Genomic DNA, 17,914 nt, shown 5'->3' on the forward strand with positions numbered 1-17,914 from the left:
TTTCACTCCTCTCTCTCTGCAGGACTCTTATTACCATTAGAGAAGGTCTTGGCCCCCTAAGGTAGCAGAAGAGAAAGGCTGTTTAGACACCTCCGTACTCCCTACTCTGCCCTGGACTCCTGTCCAACATCACACTGCTATCCAGCCCGCCTAGTCGCCGTGTTCCTAAGCAGAATGACAGACCACCTTCTGTGTAGCTTTTCCATTTGGACGTTTTCCCACAGAGAGAGGAGCAGAGAGGGAGACAAGGGGGAGAATGTTAGGGCCGGGTTTCCAGCCATACCTCAGAGTACTATTAGAAATACTTTCCTTCATCTCCCTGTGCATGCTTGATCTTCTCTAACACAATGGAGCCAGTGGGCTGTTTCCAGATAAGCAAACCACATCCACCTAACTGGAGCATTACAGAAATGGAAAGGTCTGTTTCGAACCCGGCTATCTTGGCTTCCAACACCCAGCACCTCATCCCAGTGTTAACCTGAGAGCCCCAGCACAGCTGCACCGTGCTGACGGATCCTTCCACCCCCTGCTGGTGTCATTCACCAGCCAGTAACTCTGCCCTGCCCTTCACATCCCATAATGCTCCAGTGGCCGTGACTGCAGGGTTGCTGGTGTGCGCCTCAGAACCCCTCTCCCACATTGAGGCTCATCTCTGTGGTGCATCAGAAAGCATACATGATTACACAGCGCTCCTGCAGACCACAGCGCTCCTGCAGACCACAGCGCTCCTGCAGACCACAGCGCTCCTGCAGACCACAGCGCTCCTGCAGACCACAGCCCTGCACAGATCTCCCGTCCCCCAGACACCAGGCCCTGGTGCTGATAGGCTACTGTAGTTCTCCCTCTATCACACGGGCAGTGTGTAAACTGCTACTTGGCCGGCCACATAATTGAATTTTGACTTTAATCTCAACAAGCGCAGCAAACTGTCCTCTCTAACTAGTGAGGCTGATGGAGGGTCTTTTGAAGGTGGAGCTGGTCTATGGAGAGGAGATGAGATGTTCTGCATACTGATCATCTAGGCTGGCTATCGCTCCTCTGTGCTGCTCTTTCATATCCCCATCCAGGCAGCAGAGCCCCTAGATGTCTCGCTGCTAAGGCAACATAAATTAAAGATGAATCTCTCCCTCTTCCTCTCTCTTTTTCGTTCTTTTTTGCCCTCCCCCTCTCTCTTCACCGCCCGCCCCCCCCCCCCGATCTGTTGCTCAGTTTGACTATACCCTCTGTATGACTCTCCATCTCTCCCTTTCACACACCCCCCCCCCCACACACACACCCTCTCTCTCTAAACATCACATCTTGTCAGTTCAGTAGCTTTTTAACATGAAAAGATATTCAACAGACGATCTCAAGAAACTAGCTTGCAGTATGCAGATTTGGGCTGTGGGGTGTGAGGTAGATACAGAAGGCTGGGAGAGGGGGAAGGAAGGAGCTGTGAGATGTGGTGGAGTGGATGTCCAGGGGGAAGGAAGGAGCTGTGAGATGTGGTGGAGTGGATGTCCAGGGGGAAGGAAGGAGCTGTGAGATGTGGTGGAGTGGATGTCCAGGGGGAAGGAAGGAGCTGTGAGATGTGGTGGAGGTGATGTCCAGGGGGAAGGAAGGAGCTGTGAGATGTGGTGGAGGTGATGTCCAGGGGGAAGGAAGGAGCTGTGAGATGTGGTGGAGGTGATGTCCAGGGGGAAGGAAGGAGCTGTGAGATGTAGTGGAGGTGATGTCCAGGGGGAAGGAAGGAGCTGTGAGATGTGGTGGAGGTGATGTCCAGGGGGAAGGAAGGAGCTGTGAGATGTGGTGGAGGTGATGTCCAGGGGGAAGGAAGGAGCTGTGAGATGTGGTGGAGGTGATGTCCAGAGGGAAGGAAGGAGCTGTGAGATGTGGTGGAGGTGATGTCCAGGGGGAAGGAAGGAGCTGTGAGATGTGGTGGAGGTGATGTCCAGGGGGAAGGAAGGAGCTGTGAGATGTGGTGGAGGTGATGTCCAGGGGGAAGGAAGGAGCTGTGAGATGTGGTGGAGGTGATGTCCAGAGGGAAGGAAGGAGCTGTGAGATGTGGTGGAGGGGATGTCCAGGGGGAAGGAAGGAGCTGTGAGATGTGGTGGAGGTGATGTCCTCCCGAGACCACGTAAACAGAAGCGGTAGGAAGTCATGTTCTTGTAATGTTATTGTGAAAAAAAGAGAAGTGGTTGTTGTGACTGACTGTTCAAAAACATGCAGTCTGTCAGAAAACACAGCTTAGGGTCGTTCACCCTGTTGGTATTGCTGGCTAAAGAAGATTGGCTGGACTAGAACCAGTACTGTCCCAGTGAGGTACATTAGTATCTGGGGCTAGGCGGAATCCTTCTAGGCTAGTCAATGTAGGACATGCAAAAGCAACATACTTACATAAGGGAGAATCTGATAGGGTTGTCTGACATGGGACTGGAAATGCCATGGAGCAACTCCCAGAACTTGTCAACCTGTGTGTGTGCCGAGGTGTATCTTAGAGCTACGTGGGGAGCTGGGGGTTCTTTGAAGAACAAAAGCTTGTGTTTGAAGCCCTGGAGTCTTTGTAATGTTCTGTTGTGTGATGTGATTTGCTCTAGTGGGTATTCTCCACTCTGTGATGCGGTGGGTTTGAATTCCTTTGTAACTCACTTTTTTTATCCTTGGTCTTCTTTTTATTTCTCCTCCTCGCCTCTCCTCACCTCTGCTCCCTGCCCCTCTCCTCCCACCTTTATCTCCTTCTGTCCTCTTTGTCTCTCCTCTGTGTCTCCTCTTACCCCCTCTCACATCGCTCTCTCCTTCTCTCTCTCTCTCTCTCTCTCTCTCTCTCTCTCTCTCTCTCTCTCTCTCTCTCTCTCTCTCTCTCTCTCTCTCTCTCTCTCTCTCTCTTCTCTCTCTCTCTCTCTCCTTCTCTCTCTCTCTCTCTCTCTCTCTCTCTCTCTCCCTCTCTCTCTCTCCTTCTCTCTCTCTCTCTCTCTCTCTCTCTCTCTCTATCTCTCTCTCTCCAGCAGGTAAGGGGGGTGCCATGCCAGCTGCCGCCTCCCCACTGCTCCCCTCCGCCATCCGGTGGTGGCCCCTGGTACTTCTGCTGCCCTGCTTGACCCATGCAGACCCAGCCAGCCTCCCTTCTGTCCCGGACCCAGCCCCAGCTCCAGGCCTAGCCCTTCCCTCCCTCTCCCTGAATGGAGCCCCCCTCAGCCACCTGGTTCAGGACCCCAGCTCAGGGCAGCTGTATGTGGGGGAGTCAACTCTCTCTACCACCTTTCTCCAGAGCTCCAGGTCCTCTCCCAGAGCCAGACGGGGCCCAGGCTGGACAGCCCTGAGTGTCTGCCCCCCATCATCTCCCAGGAGTGCCCCTCTGCCCGTGCCACAGACAACACCAACAAGATCCTGCTGCTGGAGCCAGGGCTTCCGGAGGGGGCGGGGGGCAGCCTGATCGTCTGCGGCTCGGTGTTCCAGGGCATCTGCGATAAGAGGAGTCTGGCTAACGTGTCGGAGATCCTATACCAGACCAGCAACCCCGTGGACACGCAGTACGTCGCCGCTAACGACCCGCGCGTGTCCACCGTCGCCGTGGTGATCCAGCAGAAGGCGTTGCGGCTCATGCTGGTGGGACGGGGCTACACCAGCAAAGGCCCCGGCGACATCCCGCCAATCACCACCCGCCGCCTCACTCCCTCGGCCAATCCGCCACGGCGGGCCTTTTCCCAGGAGGAGGAGCTGGGAAAGCTCGTCGTCGGGAGCTACTCCGAGTACAACAACCACTTTGTCTCCGCCCTCTATCACCGCGACTACGTCTACTTCCTGTTCTCGAGGCGGGACATGTGGCACAAGAAGGAGTACCGGACGTACGTGTCGCGGCTGTGCGCCGCCGACCGCAGCTTCTACTCCTACGTGGAGGTGCCGCTGCTCTGCGAGGGCAGCTACAACCTGGCGCAGGGGGCGTGGCTCGGCTCCCACCAGGGCAAGCCCACCCTGTTCGTCGCCATGGCTGCCGGCCACGCATCCACGCCCACCCCGACGGGTCGCTCGGCGCTGTGCGTTTACGGGATGGAGGAGCTGGACGCGGCGCTGAGGAGCGCCCAAGAGCTGTGCTACACCAAGGGGGGGGCGGGGCCCCCGGCGGCCAGGACGAGGCCTACATCGAGTACGCCGTGTCGTCCAAGTGTCTGACCCTGCCCGAGGTAACACGCCACAGCTCTGTGTCCGGAGGGCCGTGTTTGGTTCGTGTGTGTGTCCGGAATCGGTGTAAACCAACATGTTGATCTGCTGTGATTGTGTAATGCCCCCCCCCCCCCCCCCCCCCCCCGTCAGTCTCCTTGAGGTCCAGCTATTGCAGTGGGGGTGGTTGTTAATGTCAGTGGGTCATAGTGAAGGTCCAGGAGTGGAGAGATTAATCCTCTGTAATCCGTCATCTGACACAGCTCCCCTGACCCACTTCCTGCCCTGTTCTCTCTGGTCCTCTCCAGTACTGTCCTGAAATGTCCTCTACTTTACTGTCCTGTCATATATGTACTGGACTCTCCAGTCCTGTTCTGTAATATCCACTCGCCGCTTTTCTCCCCTCCTCTCTTGTTTCTTTCAAAAGGTTTCATGTTAATAAGGTTTCACCATTTCAAGTTTCTAGATGAGTGTATTTTTAGTGAAAGGCAAGGGTATGACTGGCCTATATGACACAACAGGCTGCTGACTGTAGGAACACGAAAAGCAGAAGGAGAATGTGGATGGTGCTTTGACCCCTGTTGCTCATGTCTTGCAGTGTCATGTATTTATGACCCTTGGTGGATGACAATAGGCCTTTGACCTCTGACCCCTGAGACTACACCTCAGTCAACACCCACCCTGGCTACATATCACTCCCTCTGCTTGACAAGGGCTAGCAGGAAGGAGTTACAGACACACAAATGAACACTTTATCTGAAGCACTGAAACCCCGGGCCAAGTGAAACTAACATTCCTTACGTGACTAATGTGTAGGCAAGCTTCCCTGGAGGAGACGCACGTAGGACTCATCACACACTTCCTACTTCTCTGCCTGCAACAACAGAACAACACTTAGTTAGAAGTTGGTCACCGACAGAACGGGGGTGCCCAGTGTTGCGTAACCCTGGCCTAACTATAGCAGTGTTTGTCCTGCCGTTGAACTGTTAGGAACCATTTATTACTGTAATCCGGCTATAGTGTCAATAACGGCTTACACACACCTTGACAGGCTGTGTGGGTGTGTGTGTGTGTGTGTGTGTGTCCTGTGTGACTGTCCTCCCTCTGCTCCTAACAGGTGGTGTCTAGAATAAGACCAGACAGCCACTGAACATTCAGCTTAACTCATGTGTCTATGTTTGTGACAGTTTATATGTGTGTTTTTGATGTAAGTCTATGTCTCTGTCTGTGCTTGTGTCAGTGTATACCTACAGTGTGTGTGTGTGTGGTCTAGAATGTGTGTGTGCTGTGTTTCCGCTCGGTAAGCAGGAAGTGGTAGAGAGTGAGAGCGGATGTCAGTGAGGCAGGCTGGGAAGTCCTTGTGCTCAAACAAGTGAGACAAAAAACACTTATCATGTGGCATGCCACAAACCTTTTAGTCGGGTCTCTATTAATTAATCCATTACAATGACAATGCAGCATTTCTATAGTTACTAAATTGGAATGTGAGGTCAATGAAACACACCTTAAATACTTTTAAGTATTGTATGTATTGTATGACCTTGGAGTATTGAATCTATATAAACTTGTAAGATCTTATCAAAGTCTAGTTTAATGAGTCCTGGAGCTGTAACGCCAGCTCTGACTCGTGTTGATGATGAGACATTCCATGCCATGTCATCATCTCCATAGAACCTCCATCTTCAGATCTGTGGTGCTTCAGACCACAACTGTCTCCATGGCAGCCACAGCTGCTAGATATTCTGGTATATTCTCCACCTGCTGGCTGACATGTGTCATTACATCTGTGGTTTCTGGGGGCATGGGATCTGGGCTGTGGGGGTTTAGATTGGTTGTGTGGGTTTGTGACGTCAGTTTATGGTCATGTTGCCTGTCAGAGTATTTGTGGTGGCCCAGCCTGTCTTCTCCTGGAGGAACCAGCTGCTAGGGTAAAATACCTGACATGGGGTACGGCAGGGGTAGAGGAAACAATCCAACAATCAATATATCAGTTCATTGAAGAAGAAAAAAAGACTATCTTCTGTAGTTTTCACTTTTAACTTGCTGTGATAACAGCACATGGTGAAAACCTCTTCCAAGGATAGCTGGCTTACTGGGGGAGTAAGGGTGGGTATTGAGGTGTGTGTGCGCGCGCTTACCTCTCACGTCTCCCTCATCCTTTCAGGACTCCCTGGATGAGTATCCATGTGGAGGAGAACACACCCCCAACCCCATCGCCAGCACCGTACCCCTCAAGGCCACGCCCACCATCGTCAGGACCACCCAGCTCACCGCTGTCACCACGGCAACCGAGGCGGGGCACACCATCGCTTTACTCGGGGACAAGAAGGGAGAGCTGCACAAGGTAAACAGATGGGCGCCATCTTGGATGCAAACACCAAGGATCAAACCCTTTTTAATGACCATCTTGGCTGTTGTCTTTATATCTATAATGATCACACAAAGCATACACTGGAGGTAAGCCACAAGCAATGGGAATGCAAAAGTCTAAGCCTATTCTGGAAGCTCTTTCAGTGGAGAATGTACCATGAAATAATTCAATATGTTAGTACTTAAGAGTTTGAGGGAGAAAGCGAGATATAGAGAAAGAGAATTAGTTCAGGATGAGGTCTATTTTTAAAGCCGGTTTCAGCTGGTCAGGATTAGGCAGAGTTTTGTAACTAAAGGCCCCCAGCTAAGATGACGTCCTCTAGATAGAGGCATTATCTGAACGCTTTCTCAACAGTGTGGCGCTTGGTCTGATGCTAGCAGGGGAAGCATGTGTGGAATGCTGCCTGTGACATGTAAGAGCATGGGGCTGAGACCTGCTGCTCCTCTCTGCTGAGGCCGGGAGAGACTTCTCCATCTCTCCTATCTCTCTGTTCTCAGCCATTTCTCTGTCTCAGTCTCTCTCCCTCTCCCTCTCCCTCTCTCTCTCTCTCTCTCCCTCTCCCTCTCCCTTTTTCTCTCTCCGTCTCTCCCTCTCTTTCTCTTTCTCTTTTTTTCCCTCCGCCCTCCGTTGTCGCCCGCCTAGATAACATGGAACGATAAGAGACTGAGTGCTGTCTCTCTTAGTGGCTAACAGCAAACCACAGCCAGTCAGCAGCCACCCAGTCTCAGCCAGCTGAGTGTCCTTCCCCACAGGGCCCAGTAGCTAGCTACTGTTCACAACAGCCCTTACAGCGTGAGAAAACACCACTAATCTCAACTGACTGCAAGCGTCGGAAAACAGCTAAGCTGAGCTAGAGGGCGTGCTTGTTGAACAAGAATTATGGAAATGAAAACCTAGATAAACCAGATGACACACTTGCACGTCTGCTGTTTAGGGCAGCTTCATGTTTCTAACAGCGTTAAAGGTACACGGCAGCCCTGGGTCTGCAGGCTAGCTACGTGACTGTCCTCCTGCATTTGGTTGTTGTTGTTGTTGTTTATATGTAAATGGTGTTGTTGTTATGAGGATGATGACTCCAAATTGCCTTTGGCTTTTGTGGGTTGAGTTGCACACAAGCTGTGCTGCTTGCTTGGCTGGCTGGCTGCCACCCCCCCCCCGTCCCCTCCCCCCTCCACACACACACACACTCACACACAGGTTGGCTGGGGTTAATCAGGTCTGCAGGGGAGTGGATCGCATGGCAGCATGCGTGTGCCCCGAGGCCTGGAGAGGAAGCAAGGGAGTTACTCTCCCACTGCTGATTGGTTATCATTTCACCAAGTGCACTGTGGGAAGGTTGTGGAAGATAGTGCATTGGGGGCTTGGTGCTGGAGCTTGTTTGGTATGCTATGAAAGATTAACACGAGTCAGCAAATCACAGAGCTCTTGTTTACATCCCCAGGTCTCCAGGTTAGAATCGGAACTTTTTACACATGCACACGCACACACACACATTGATATGGAGGCTGAGTTCTCCCAGGTCTGAGTTCTGTGTCTGTGTGCTTCAGGTGTTGGTGAAGCCAGACCGTTCGGGCCAGTTGTACGGCACAGTAACTGTGGACCACGACAGTCCTGTCAATGCTGACCTTCTATTGGACAAGACTGGACAGCATGTCTTTGTTCTCACCCACAGCAAGGTAGGTACCAGCACACTACACACTCAACTCACTCGTTTGTTCATTCATTCACAAACCTTTTTTCGTTTTTTACAAGCACCAAGCAACAGCAGCAGGCCTCAACATTCCTGAACTGTAACCCAACCTCAGTTCAGCTGTGTTTCTAGATTCCCCCCAGAGATATACTGAGACATAAAGGCCCCAGTAAGCCTGCTGGAGACTGTGGAGCAGACATCCCAGGGCCCTGTCATCATGTGAAACTTGTGAAGTATAAACACAGATCGTTTGATAGTTAAATCCCCCCCACATAGGCCTTGTCTGGGAGTCGGAGCGGCCAGTCATAATCCTTCCTGCCGTCTGCTATCTTATGAGGAGATCTGGAGAGTTACTGGAATGATGGAAGGAGGGTAGACTTAGTGTGTGTGTATCTTGTGTTTTCCTGCAGGTGACGAAGGTGCCAGTGTCTATGTGCGAGCAGCATTCAGACTGCCAGGCCTGCCTGGCAGACCGGGACCCTTACTGTGGCTGGTGTGTGCTGGAGGGCAGGTAGGCTACCGTGTGTGTGTGTGTGTGTGTCTAATCCCCTTCTCTATCATCTAGCCCTTAACCCCAGAACTAGTTTAACCAGCAACGGGTATTTCCATACTTAGCCTCTCACAAACATAATCAGTGGCATGGATACTCTTTCATGAGTGGAAACATCAAACACAGATTGAGATTAATCCATGTCTCGGTTTAATGTTGTGTTTAATGTGCAGACTACATATTTTATGTCTGTGTCTTCAGTGGGATAAAATCGCTCTGTTGTGTGACCCGTCTTTCCACAGATGCTCTCGTAAAATGGAGTGCCAGCGCCACGCCCTGCCCAATCACTGGCTGTGGAGCTACGAGGCGGCCAATCGCTGTGTAACCGTGCAGATCCTGAAGCCAGCCAACCAGAGCAGAGATGAACAAACGCAGGTGTGTGTCACTTCCTGGTCTTTATCCCTCTCCTTTCCCTCTCTGAGCCTGTCTCTCTGTCCCTGCATGTCTCACCTGCGGGGCTGGTGTGTTGTTAGCTTGGGCTGGACTAGAGGAAGCAGTCCTAACTCCCTGTGGTGGATAAACACTCGTACGCTCCCTACACGTGTGTATGCGTGTCACAGCTTGAAAGGCCAATAAACCTTTCTTCGAAAGGGAAACCCATTCTTTTGACATACGGCTAAACTGGTTCCAGTGTAGCTAGTTAGTAAGTCCGTTATGGAGACCAGCTGTGGAGTACCTGGAAGGACTGTTCCTCTGTGCCAGGTCTGAGAGGAGCCAGCATACCTGAGAGATGTGTGGTGCTGTCTCCAGGCTCTGACTCCTCCCTCCTCCCCTCCCAGGTGTCTCTGACGGTGGCCCAGCTTCCGGTGCTTTCCAAGGAGGAGTCTCTCTCCTGCTCCTTTGGAAGCCTCCCGGCCCAGCCTGCCGTTGTCAGCGGCAACCAGATCAACTGCCAGTCACCCACACCCGCGCTCCTCCCCCCCAGTCCGCAGGGCCGAGGTAAGGCCTAACTCCTAGATCAGGTTTCACACTGTGTTATTTCCATAACAGCTTCCAATTCCAAGTACAAAGAAGCCAATAAAACGTAACCCACCCAGATCATAATACCACCAGATCTGGTTCATTTACACACGCTTTGGGAGAACTTGATTTAATTCTCTCAGTACAAAGCCACCTTTAGAACAGTCCCAAGAAGTGTCAGCTGTATGGTAAATCAAACACAACTTAAATACTACCGTGAGCTGTCAGATCGATGGTATATGTGGCCCAGGTCTGGTTACCAGAGCACCTATTTATACTCCAGGCTTCCTGACCGGCCCAGCTGCCGGTTAGAGGAGACGCGCTGTGATAAATTGGCGTGGCGTGGGTGCAGACACGCTCACATGCATCTGGCAATGTGCCTCGGAAATAGATAGCGGCGTTTGGAGATCCAAATGAAGGGGATCAGCTGTCCATACCCCAAAATCTGATGAACAATAGTTCTGATTAGCGTGACACATATGCCTAATGTAGATCTTAAACAAGTGTTAAGCATTCTTTTGATATGATATATCAATGATATGGTTAGTTTAAGCATTAAGCACTGCCTTGGTTTAAGTTTCATGTAATATCGGCTGTCGGCGATGCATTTCTGAGTTCTTGTGTGTTTACTTTCAAAGCAGAGGCCCGCTGCAGTAGCAAGCGGGCCTCCTCTCCACAGACACGCAGCTAAACGGTTCTCTAAGATGTGTTCTGTCTCCATGTGAGGAACCACCCCTAGGTGGCTCGGTGTTTCCATGTCTTCATGTTCTCTTCCCCATTGTAGATCACATGACCTTACGCGTGTCGCTGATGTTCGGTCAGGTGACCATCTCTCACACCGACATGACCTTCTACGACTGCAAGGCTGTGGGACAGCTCAACACCACCTCCCCGTAAGCCACACACACACGCACACACGCTCACACACACGCTCACACACACACACGCTCACACACACACACGCTCACACACACGCGCTCACACGCTCACACACACACACACACACACACACGCTCACACACACACACACACACACACACACGCTCACACACACACACACGCTCACACAAATGAAAAGCCAGCATTGAGCCTGTGTGTTGTCTGGGTGAGTGAGAGCGGTCTCTGTGTTGCAGGTGCATGGCGTGTGTGGCTAGTCGCTGGCCCTGTAACTGGTGCGCTCTGGACCAGCTGTGCACACACAACCATACCTGCCCCACGCAGCACATCATACACAATTCTATGGTGAGGCTCTATTCAAGCATTGAAATGGTTTCATTTACACCTAATGAAAAGACTACTGTACACATCAAAAGACATGAATGATGAAGTGCGTACTTTTGACATGATTCCCTTGTCTGCCACTAGGAGGTGCTGTCTGTGCGACGTGGCCCGGAGGCCTGTCCGTGTGTGTGGTCCCTCCGGGGGTCTCCTCTGGTGCCCATGGGCTTCCCCACCCCGCTGGGCCTGCTGGCGAGGAACCTGGGACTGTTCCAGGTGGGGCTTTAGGTTCTGGAGGGATCTAGGGATCATGGATGAGAACATTCTCCTCTAAAATTGACTCTGAATGAATCCCATAGTCAGTTCAAAAGCTAAAATGGACGTTCTGCACATTTGTATGCTTCCATATTTAGCTTTGCCTAAGCCACTCAAAATTGCCGTGTGTGTGTGTGTGTGCGTGTGTGCGTGCGTGCGTGTGCGTGTGTGTGTGTAGGATGAACAGGACTACGTGTGTGTGGTGGTCGTAGAAGGGTTGGAGTTCAACCTGTCGGCCACTCTGGAGAAGAGCCAAGATCCAAACACATACATCTTCACCTGCTCCCCTCACCAGGTAACCTGCTGCACACACACACACACACACACACAGTCCCTTCATAATAGCTAACTCTAATTCTGAAGCTGACCCTAACGTGCGTGTCCTTGCCCAGTTCCAGTACCAAGTCAAACAGCTGGAGTACTCTGCCCCCATCTTCCTGAGGAGGGGCTCCCTGCGTGTGGACTCCACCCCCAGCCTGAGACGTAAGCACACGCCCTGTCCTGCTCCTCTCAAAGCCTTCTCCCACACACTGCCGCATGTGTGTGCTTGTATCCAGTACAGCTACATTACCGCACGCTACATGTGTATGCTCAGTTCCTGCTACATGACAACACATTGTGTGTGCGTGTGTTTCCAGTGAAGCTGTACGACTGCTCTGCGGGCCAGTCCGACTGCAGCCAGTGCAGGGCGGTGCCGCAGGAGTACGGCTGTGTGTGGTGTGGGGGGGCAGAGACTCCCAGCTGCGTCTACAACCTCTCCTGCAGCTCCGCCCCCACTCTGACCTGCCCACCACCGCAGATCACACAGGTAACACCCACAACACCATGTCTGCCCGCTAAATGTAGCTTTGTGCTTTGAGGTCCTTGTAGCTGAACGTATTCTACTGTGTGTGTGTGTGTGTGTGTCCAGGTGCTGCCGTTGACAGGCCCTGTGGAGGGGGGTATCCTAGTGACCATCCAGGGCTCCAACCTGGGGGTCAAGTACCAGGATGTGGAGGAGGGAGTCAGCGTGGCGGGGGTCCGCTGCGCCCCCCAGCACCAGGCGTACCTCATCTCCACCAGGTACGCCCCTCCTCATCCTCCTCATCCTCCTCTCCCCCTGCTCTCTCTCTCTGGGGTTGTGGATGATGTCTCTGACGCTGGCTCTGTGTCTGGCAGGATCGTGTGTGAGCTGCAGCCCAGCGCTCAGGAGAAAGGAGGCCCTGTCATCGTCACCGTGGGACAGTCTGAGCCTGGCACGTCACTGCAGACCTTCACCTACCAGGTGAGACTGCACACACACACACACCTCATCACCTCACCACTTTACTTGAGCCAGTGAAAAGCAACGCGGGTATTCAACTTCTGGTGTGGATTAGGCCTGTCATCATTGATTGCGCCTTTCCCTCCTTTGCTAGATAAATGCAGCAGTACTATGTTTATTGAGGTCCTTCTAGCTGAGTGTATCCTAACATGTGTGTGTGTGTGTGTGTGTGTCAGAACCCCCAGCTGAAGAACATAGTCCCTGACAAAGGGCCGCTAGCAGGAGGAACCACAGTGACCGTGCAGGGGAGCCGGTTGCTGACGGGACAGACCAGCGACCTGAAAGCTTACGTGGGCCAGCAGCCCTGCATGTACGGACCACATCCAGACATACACCTCCTGCCTCTCAAACCACTCCACCACTCTTACCCTCCTCTCTTACATCTGGAAGTTCATCCTCCTCTCCTCTCCTCCTCTCCTCCAGTGTGGAGCAGGTGAATGACACCCAGCTGGTGTGTCGTACCAGCCCTGCCAACCAGACCGGAGAGAGGGCGGTCAAGGTGATGTTTGGAAAAGCCCAAAGGGCCGTGCCGAACGCAGTCTTCCGTTACCTTGACAACCCTGTCATCAGTGACGCCACGCCCTCTGAAAGCTTCTATGAGTAAGCTGAACCAGCCCTGCATTGTCCACAGGCACACAGCATTGTCACCTGCCCACACAGTGACAGTCTTCTGGTCCTAGCTTTACGCATAACATGTAGAATCCAACATGGAGATTTCGACTTTACTTTACTCTGACTTACTTCCTACTCTCCAGGGGGGGGCGAGCGATCAAGGTGACGGGGCAGAACTTGGATGTGGTGCAGCAGCCAATGATATTGGTGTGGGTGGAGCCAGTGGAGAACTTGCTGGTAAGGAGGAGAAAGAGATTGGCTCAGCTGTCTGCCAAAAACCACCAGATGATGTTCAACAGCACCCTGCCAAAGGTACAGCAGTGAGTTTAGCCTGGACACGCATCCCCCGCTCTGGGACCTCAAGCTCGTCATGATAATGGACGTTTGTCCGTTTATCTGTGAAGGTGAGACTAACTTCCTAACACCCTCCTCTCTCTCAGAAACAAGAGCGCTGCATCGTGGTGTCGTCAGAGGAGATGACCTGCGTGACCCCTCGTATCCCCGGCAACTTCAAGGTCCGGGGTCTGTGGTTCCAGCTGGACAACGTCTACGTGGACTTTGAGAGCATCAAGGGGAGGGCGTTCACCTACTACCCCAACCCTGAGATCTACATCCTGAACACAGAGAGCCCAGACACCCCCTACCGCTTCAAACCCGGGGGCGTCATCGCTGTGGAGGTGGGTGGTCAGCCGGGCGGCAGCCTGACCCGCTCCGAGCATGACACACACCTCAACCATGCCAGATACTAAGCTGCTGCTTCTATTACATGTGTTAATGGTGTGTGTGTGTGTGTGTGTGTGTGTGCCCCAGGGTAAGGACCTGACCAAGGCCATGACCAGAGAGGAGGTGGTGGCCAGACTGGGAGACCAGGAGTGTGAGGTGAAGACCCTGGACAGCACACACCTCTACTGTGAACCACCAGAGATTCAACCTTATAGCCTGGACAACTCTGACCTGCCCAGGCTACGGGTCAGTACACACACACACACACTCACGCGCGCACACACTCACATCCAAGCTAGTGAAGTCTGCACTCCACAGACACTCGTACACAGTGTGACGTCCCGGCTCCTTGTCCTCCAGGTGTTGATGGGGAAGCTGGATGTGGACCTGGGGATGGTGCAGTACGACACCGACCCCCTGCTGCCACCTGTCCCTCTGGCCGCCCAAGTGGGCCTCGCAGCCAGCGCTGCTGTGGTGGTCCTGGTGGTGCTGGTCATCATCCTCATGTACAGGTCAGTGTGTGTGTTTGTGTGTGTGTGCCAATGCTGCTCTTCATCATCCTCGTCACTCATATATAGGGCAACCTGCTCTAACCCTTTGACATTGACCCCACATACAATGTTATAGAAAGGCTGTTTAGAAAGGGATGTTGTGTTTGTGTCCATGTTCCTTCAGGAGGAAGAGTAAGCAGGCTCTGAGAGACTACAAGAAGGTTCTGCTGCAGCTGGAGACTCTGGAGATCAACGTGGGGGACCAGTGTAGGAAGGAGTTCACAGGTAACACACACACAGTCCTCACTACGGGTATTTAGACAGTACAGACGAAGAGCGCTTAAAGCAGGACTTGTCCTCATCCTCTTCTGGAGCACCGTTTACATGAGCTGTGTGTCCCCCTGTTCCCCCAGACCTGATGACCGAGATGATGGACCTGAGCAGTGACGTGGGCGGCCCTGGCATCCCTCTGCTGGACTACAAGACGTACGCAGAGCGCGTCTTCTTCCCGGGGCAGCGGGGGGCGCCGCTCAGCCAGCACCTGGACCTGCCGGAGTCCCGCAGGCAGACCGTGGAGCAGGGCCTGGCCCAGCTCAACAACCTGCTCAACAACAGACTCTTCCTCATCCGGGTGAGACTGGAAGACCTTCAGCCTCTTCCTCCTTTTTCTCCCCCTCTTTATTTTCTCTTCCTCCTATCCTCCTCCTTTATTTTAACCTCTTTCTCATCAGGGTACGATTCTACCTTCTCCTCCTGCTCCTCCTTCCCGTGTTTTTAGGGCGCTTTTACTTTTGGGGTTCGTACAATGTAGTCTTGAAACCTACGGTGGTGTCAACCCAACCTGTTTCTGTGTGTCCAGTTCATCCACACCCTAGAGGCCCAGCAGAACTTCTCCCAGAGGGACCGGGGCTACGTGGCCTCCCTTCTGACCATGGCTCTGCACGACAAGCTGGAGTATTTCACCGACGTCATGAAGTGCCTGCTGGGAGATCTGGTCCAGCAGTACGTGGTCAAGAACCCCAAACTCATGCTGAGGAGAACCGAGACCGTGGTGGAGAAGATGCTGACCAACTGGATGTCCATCTGTCTCTACTCCTTCCTCAAGGTACTGCCGCTGAAACGCTCCGGCACTGTGTGTGTGTGTGTGTGCGACCCTGTTCTCTGACCTGCCCTCCTCCTCCCCCCGCCCCTGTAGGAGGTAGCAGGGGAGCCCCTGTACATGCTGTACAGAGCCATCAAGTACCAGGTGGACAAAGGTCCAGTGGACGCCGTGACGGGGAAGGCCAAACGCACCCTCAACGACAGCCACCTGCTGAGGGAGGACATCGACTACTGCTCTGTGGTACGTAGGACCGGACTACAGCATCTTCAGCCTACAGGGTCCTATAGCTTCCTACAGCTCTAGTGTCTGTGGTAGGGCCTCGATTTACCTGAAGCATTTGACGGCCCTTATGGTGTGTAGTGGTATCTTCAGACAATATTTGTCTGTGACACCTTCATCTCAATGATGCTTGCTCATTTTGTATAACCTCTGACATGACCCCTTCTTTCTGTCCTCATTGCCTCTCTTCCTCCTCCCTCCCTCCCTCCATCCTCTCCTCCTCTCCTCAGACCCTGACTGTGTTGGTTAAGAGTGGTGTGGAGGTGCAGCCGTGTCCAGTCAAGGTTCTGGACACAGACACCATCACCCAGGTGAAGGACAAGATCCTGGACCAGATCTACCGAGGAGCCCCCTTCTCTCAGAGGCCTGCTGCAGACTCCCTGGACCTGGGTACACACACACACACACACACACACACACCTGGACACACAAACAGATGTGAGCACAACAGGATGCTGACACACACAGGAGCCTGAACACATTTAGGGAGTCAGGTGGCTGAGCGGTTAGGGAATCGGGCTGGTAATCCGAAGGTTGCCAGTTCGATTCCTGGTCGTGCAAACTGACATTGTGTCCTTGGGCAAGGCACTTCACCCTACTTGCCTCGGGGGGAATGTCCCTGTACTTACTGTAAGTCGCTCTGGATAAGAGCGTCTGCTAAATGACTAAATTTAAATTTAAATCACATGAGTCAGATTTAAGAGATTGCATTAGGTCAAGTGTGTCATGTTTTCTTGTTTCCAGAATGGCGGTCTGGGCAGGCAGGTCACCTCACGCTGTCCGACGATGACGTCACAGCCATTGTCCAGGGACGTTGGAAGAAAATCAACACACTGCAGCACTACAAGGTTAACCCTGTGACAAACTACCACACACACAACTGTACACATTGCAACACTCTAATACCCCTCTCTTCCCCTCCCCTCCCCTCTCCTCTCCTCTCCTCAGGTGCCAGACGGGGCGACGGTGGCCTTGATTCCCCGCTCCAGCTCCGTGGGGCTGGGAGTCAGTCAGGTCTATCAGACCGGAGAGAGTAAGAACACCACAGGTTTATAAACCTCTTCTCTCCACCCCGCTCCTGTTCATCAGAACCTCCTGTCTCTCGTCTTCATCAGTCGACATATGATTATAGATGTATATAAACTGTTAGTAGATGGTTAGTTCCTGTTTTGGTGTATAAAGTGTGTGTGTCCCTCCGGTGCTTCCATAGAGACCCCCATGCTGGAGGGGGGGGAGGAGGAGGAGGGACTCAGGCTGTGGCACCTGGTGAAGTCCAGCGAGGACCCAGACATCCCTAAACACAGGAAGAGCAGCATGAGAGAGAGGGAGAGGGCCAAGGCCATCCCTGAGATCTATCTGACACGCCTGCTCTCTATGAAGGTATACACACACACACACACACACACACACAAACACACAGGTACCGCTTACTGGGCATTGGTGCAGGTCCAGTTTTCATCTTTGTGCTAAGGTGTGTGTGTGTGTTGCGTTCTTGCTGCTCTCCAGGGAACTCTGCAGAAGTTTGTGGACGATGTGTTTGTGGCGATCCTCAACACCAAGAGACCCCCGCCCATCGCCGTGCGCTTCTTCTTCGATTTCCTGGACGACATGGCGGAGAAACACGGCATAGACGACCCAGAGACCGTGCACATCTGGAAGACCAACAGGTCTGCACATAGCCATCAGACCACTACATCTATCGTGACATTGTTTATTGGCTGGTTGGGTCGATGCTTGATCGATTTATTGACTGAATTGAAAGCACATACCTTTATTTAAGTATATACACAATACATTTAGGATGATATGAAAATGTTTATACGACTTGTTTCCATTGTGGTTTTCATACCACATCAGCCGTAATCAGTACAGTAGTCTTAGAACTGTGATATGCTGATATGATAACCACGGACATTTGGATGTAACATCCACCGACTCTCCCCTAACTCACTCCTGCTGGTCCCCAGCCTGCCTCTGCGTTTCTGGGTGAACATCTTGAAGAACCCCCAGTTCGTGTTTGACGTCCAGGTGACGGACAGCGTGGATGCCGTGCTCTCCGTCATCGCTCAGACGTTCATCGACTCCTGCACCACCTCTGAGCATAAAGTGGGACGGGTCAGTACATTGCCACAACACTGGGCCGTACCACATCTGACCAGGAGA

The 17,914-nt window shown here is 52.7% G+C and overlaps 1 protein-coding gene across 1 annotated transcript in view; it reads left to right on the forward strand.

Annotated features, from left to right (window-relative positions):
• plxnb3 (plexin B3) overlaps positions 1–17,914 on the forward strand; it is a 44,010-nt gene that overhangs the window by 21,812 nt on the left and 4,284 nt on the right. The window contains 32 exon segments of the mRNA XM_067239274.1: positions 2,985–3,215; positions 3,218–4,092; positions 4,095–4,160; positions 6,302–6,481; positions 8,056–8,184; positions 8,609–8,709; positions 8,991–9,123; positions 9,528–9,687; positions 10,493–10,601; positions 10,842–10,950; positions 11,074–11,202; positions 11,420–11,536; positions 11,634–11,724; positions 11,880–12,049; positions 12,152–12,303; positions 12,400–12,505; positions 12,721–12,854; positions 12,968–13,144; positions 13,300–13,468; positions 13,597–13,833; positions 13,967–14,125; positions 14,240–14,391; positions 14,555–14,655; positions 14,784–15,001; positions 15,230–15,475; positions 15,566–15,712; positions 15,982–16,141; positions 16,496–16,599; positions 16,700–16,784; positions 16,962–17,131; positions 17,258–17,418; positions 17,719–17,866. Coding sequence (XP_067095375.1) covers positions 3,002–3,215; positions 3,218–4,092; positions 4,095–4,160; positions 6,302–6,481; positions 8,056–8,184; positions 8,609–8,709; positions 8,991–9,123; positions 9,528–9,687; positions 10,493–10,601; positions 10,842–10,950; positions 11,074–11,202; positions 11,420–11,536; positions 11,634–11,724; positions 11,880–12,049; positions 12,152–12,303; positions 12,400–12,505; positions 12,721–12,854; positions 12,968–13,144; positions 13,300–13,468; positions 13,597–13,833; positions 13,967–14,125; positions 14,240–14,391; positions 14,555–14,655; positions 14,784–15,001; positions 15,230–15,475; positions 15,566–15,712; positions 15,982–16,141; positions 16,496–16,599; positions 16,700–16,784; positions 16,962–17,131; positions 17,258–17,418; positions 17,719–17,866 — 5,409 coding nt within the window. The 5' untranslated portion in view covers positions 2,985–3,001.

This window comes from Osmerus mordax, chromosome 7 (genome assembly GCF_038355195.1).
Source record: "Osmerus mordax isolate fOsmMor3 chromosome 7, fOsmMor3.pri, whole genome shotgun sequence".
NCBI lineage: Eukaryota > Metazoa > Chordata > Actinopteri > Osmeriformes > Osmeridae > Osmerus > Osmerus mordax.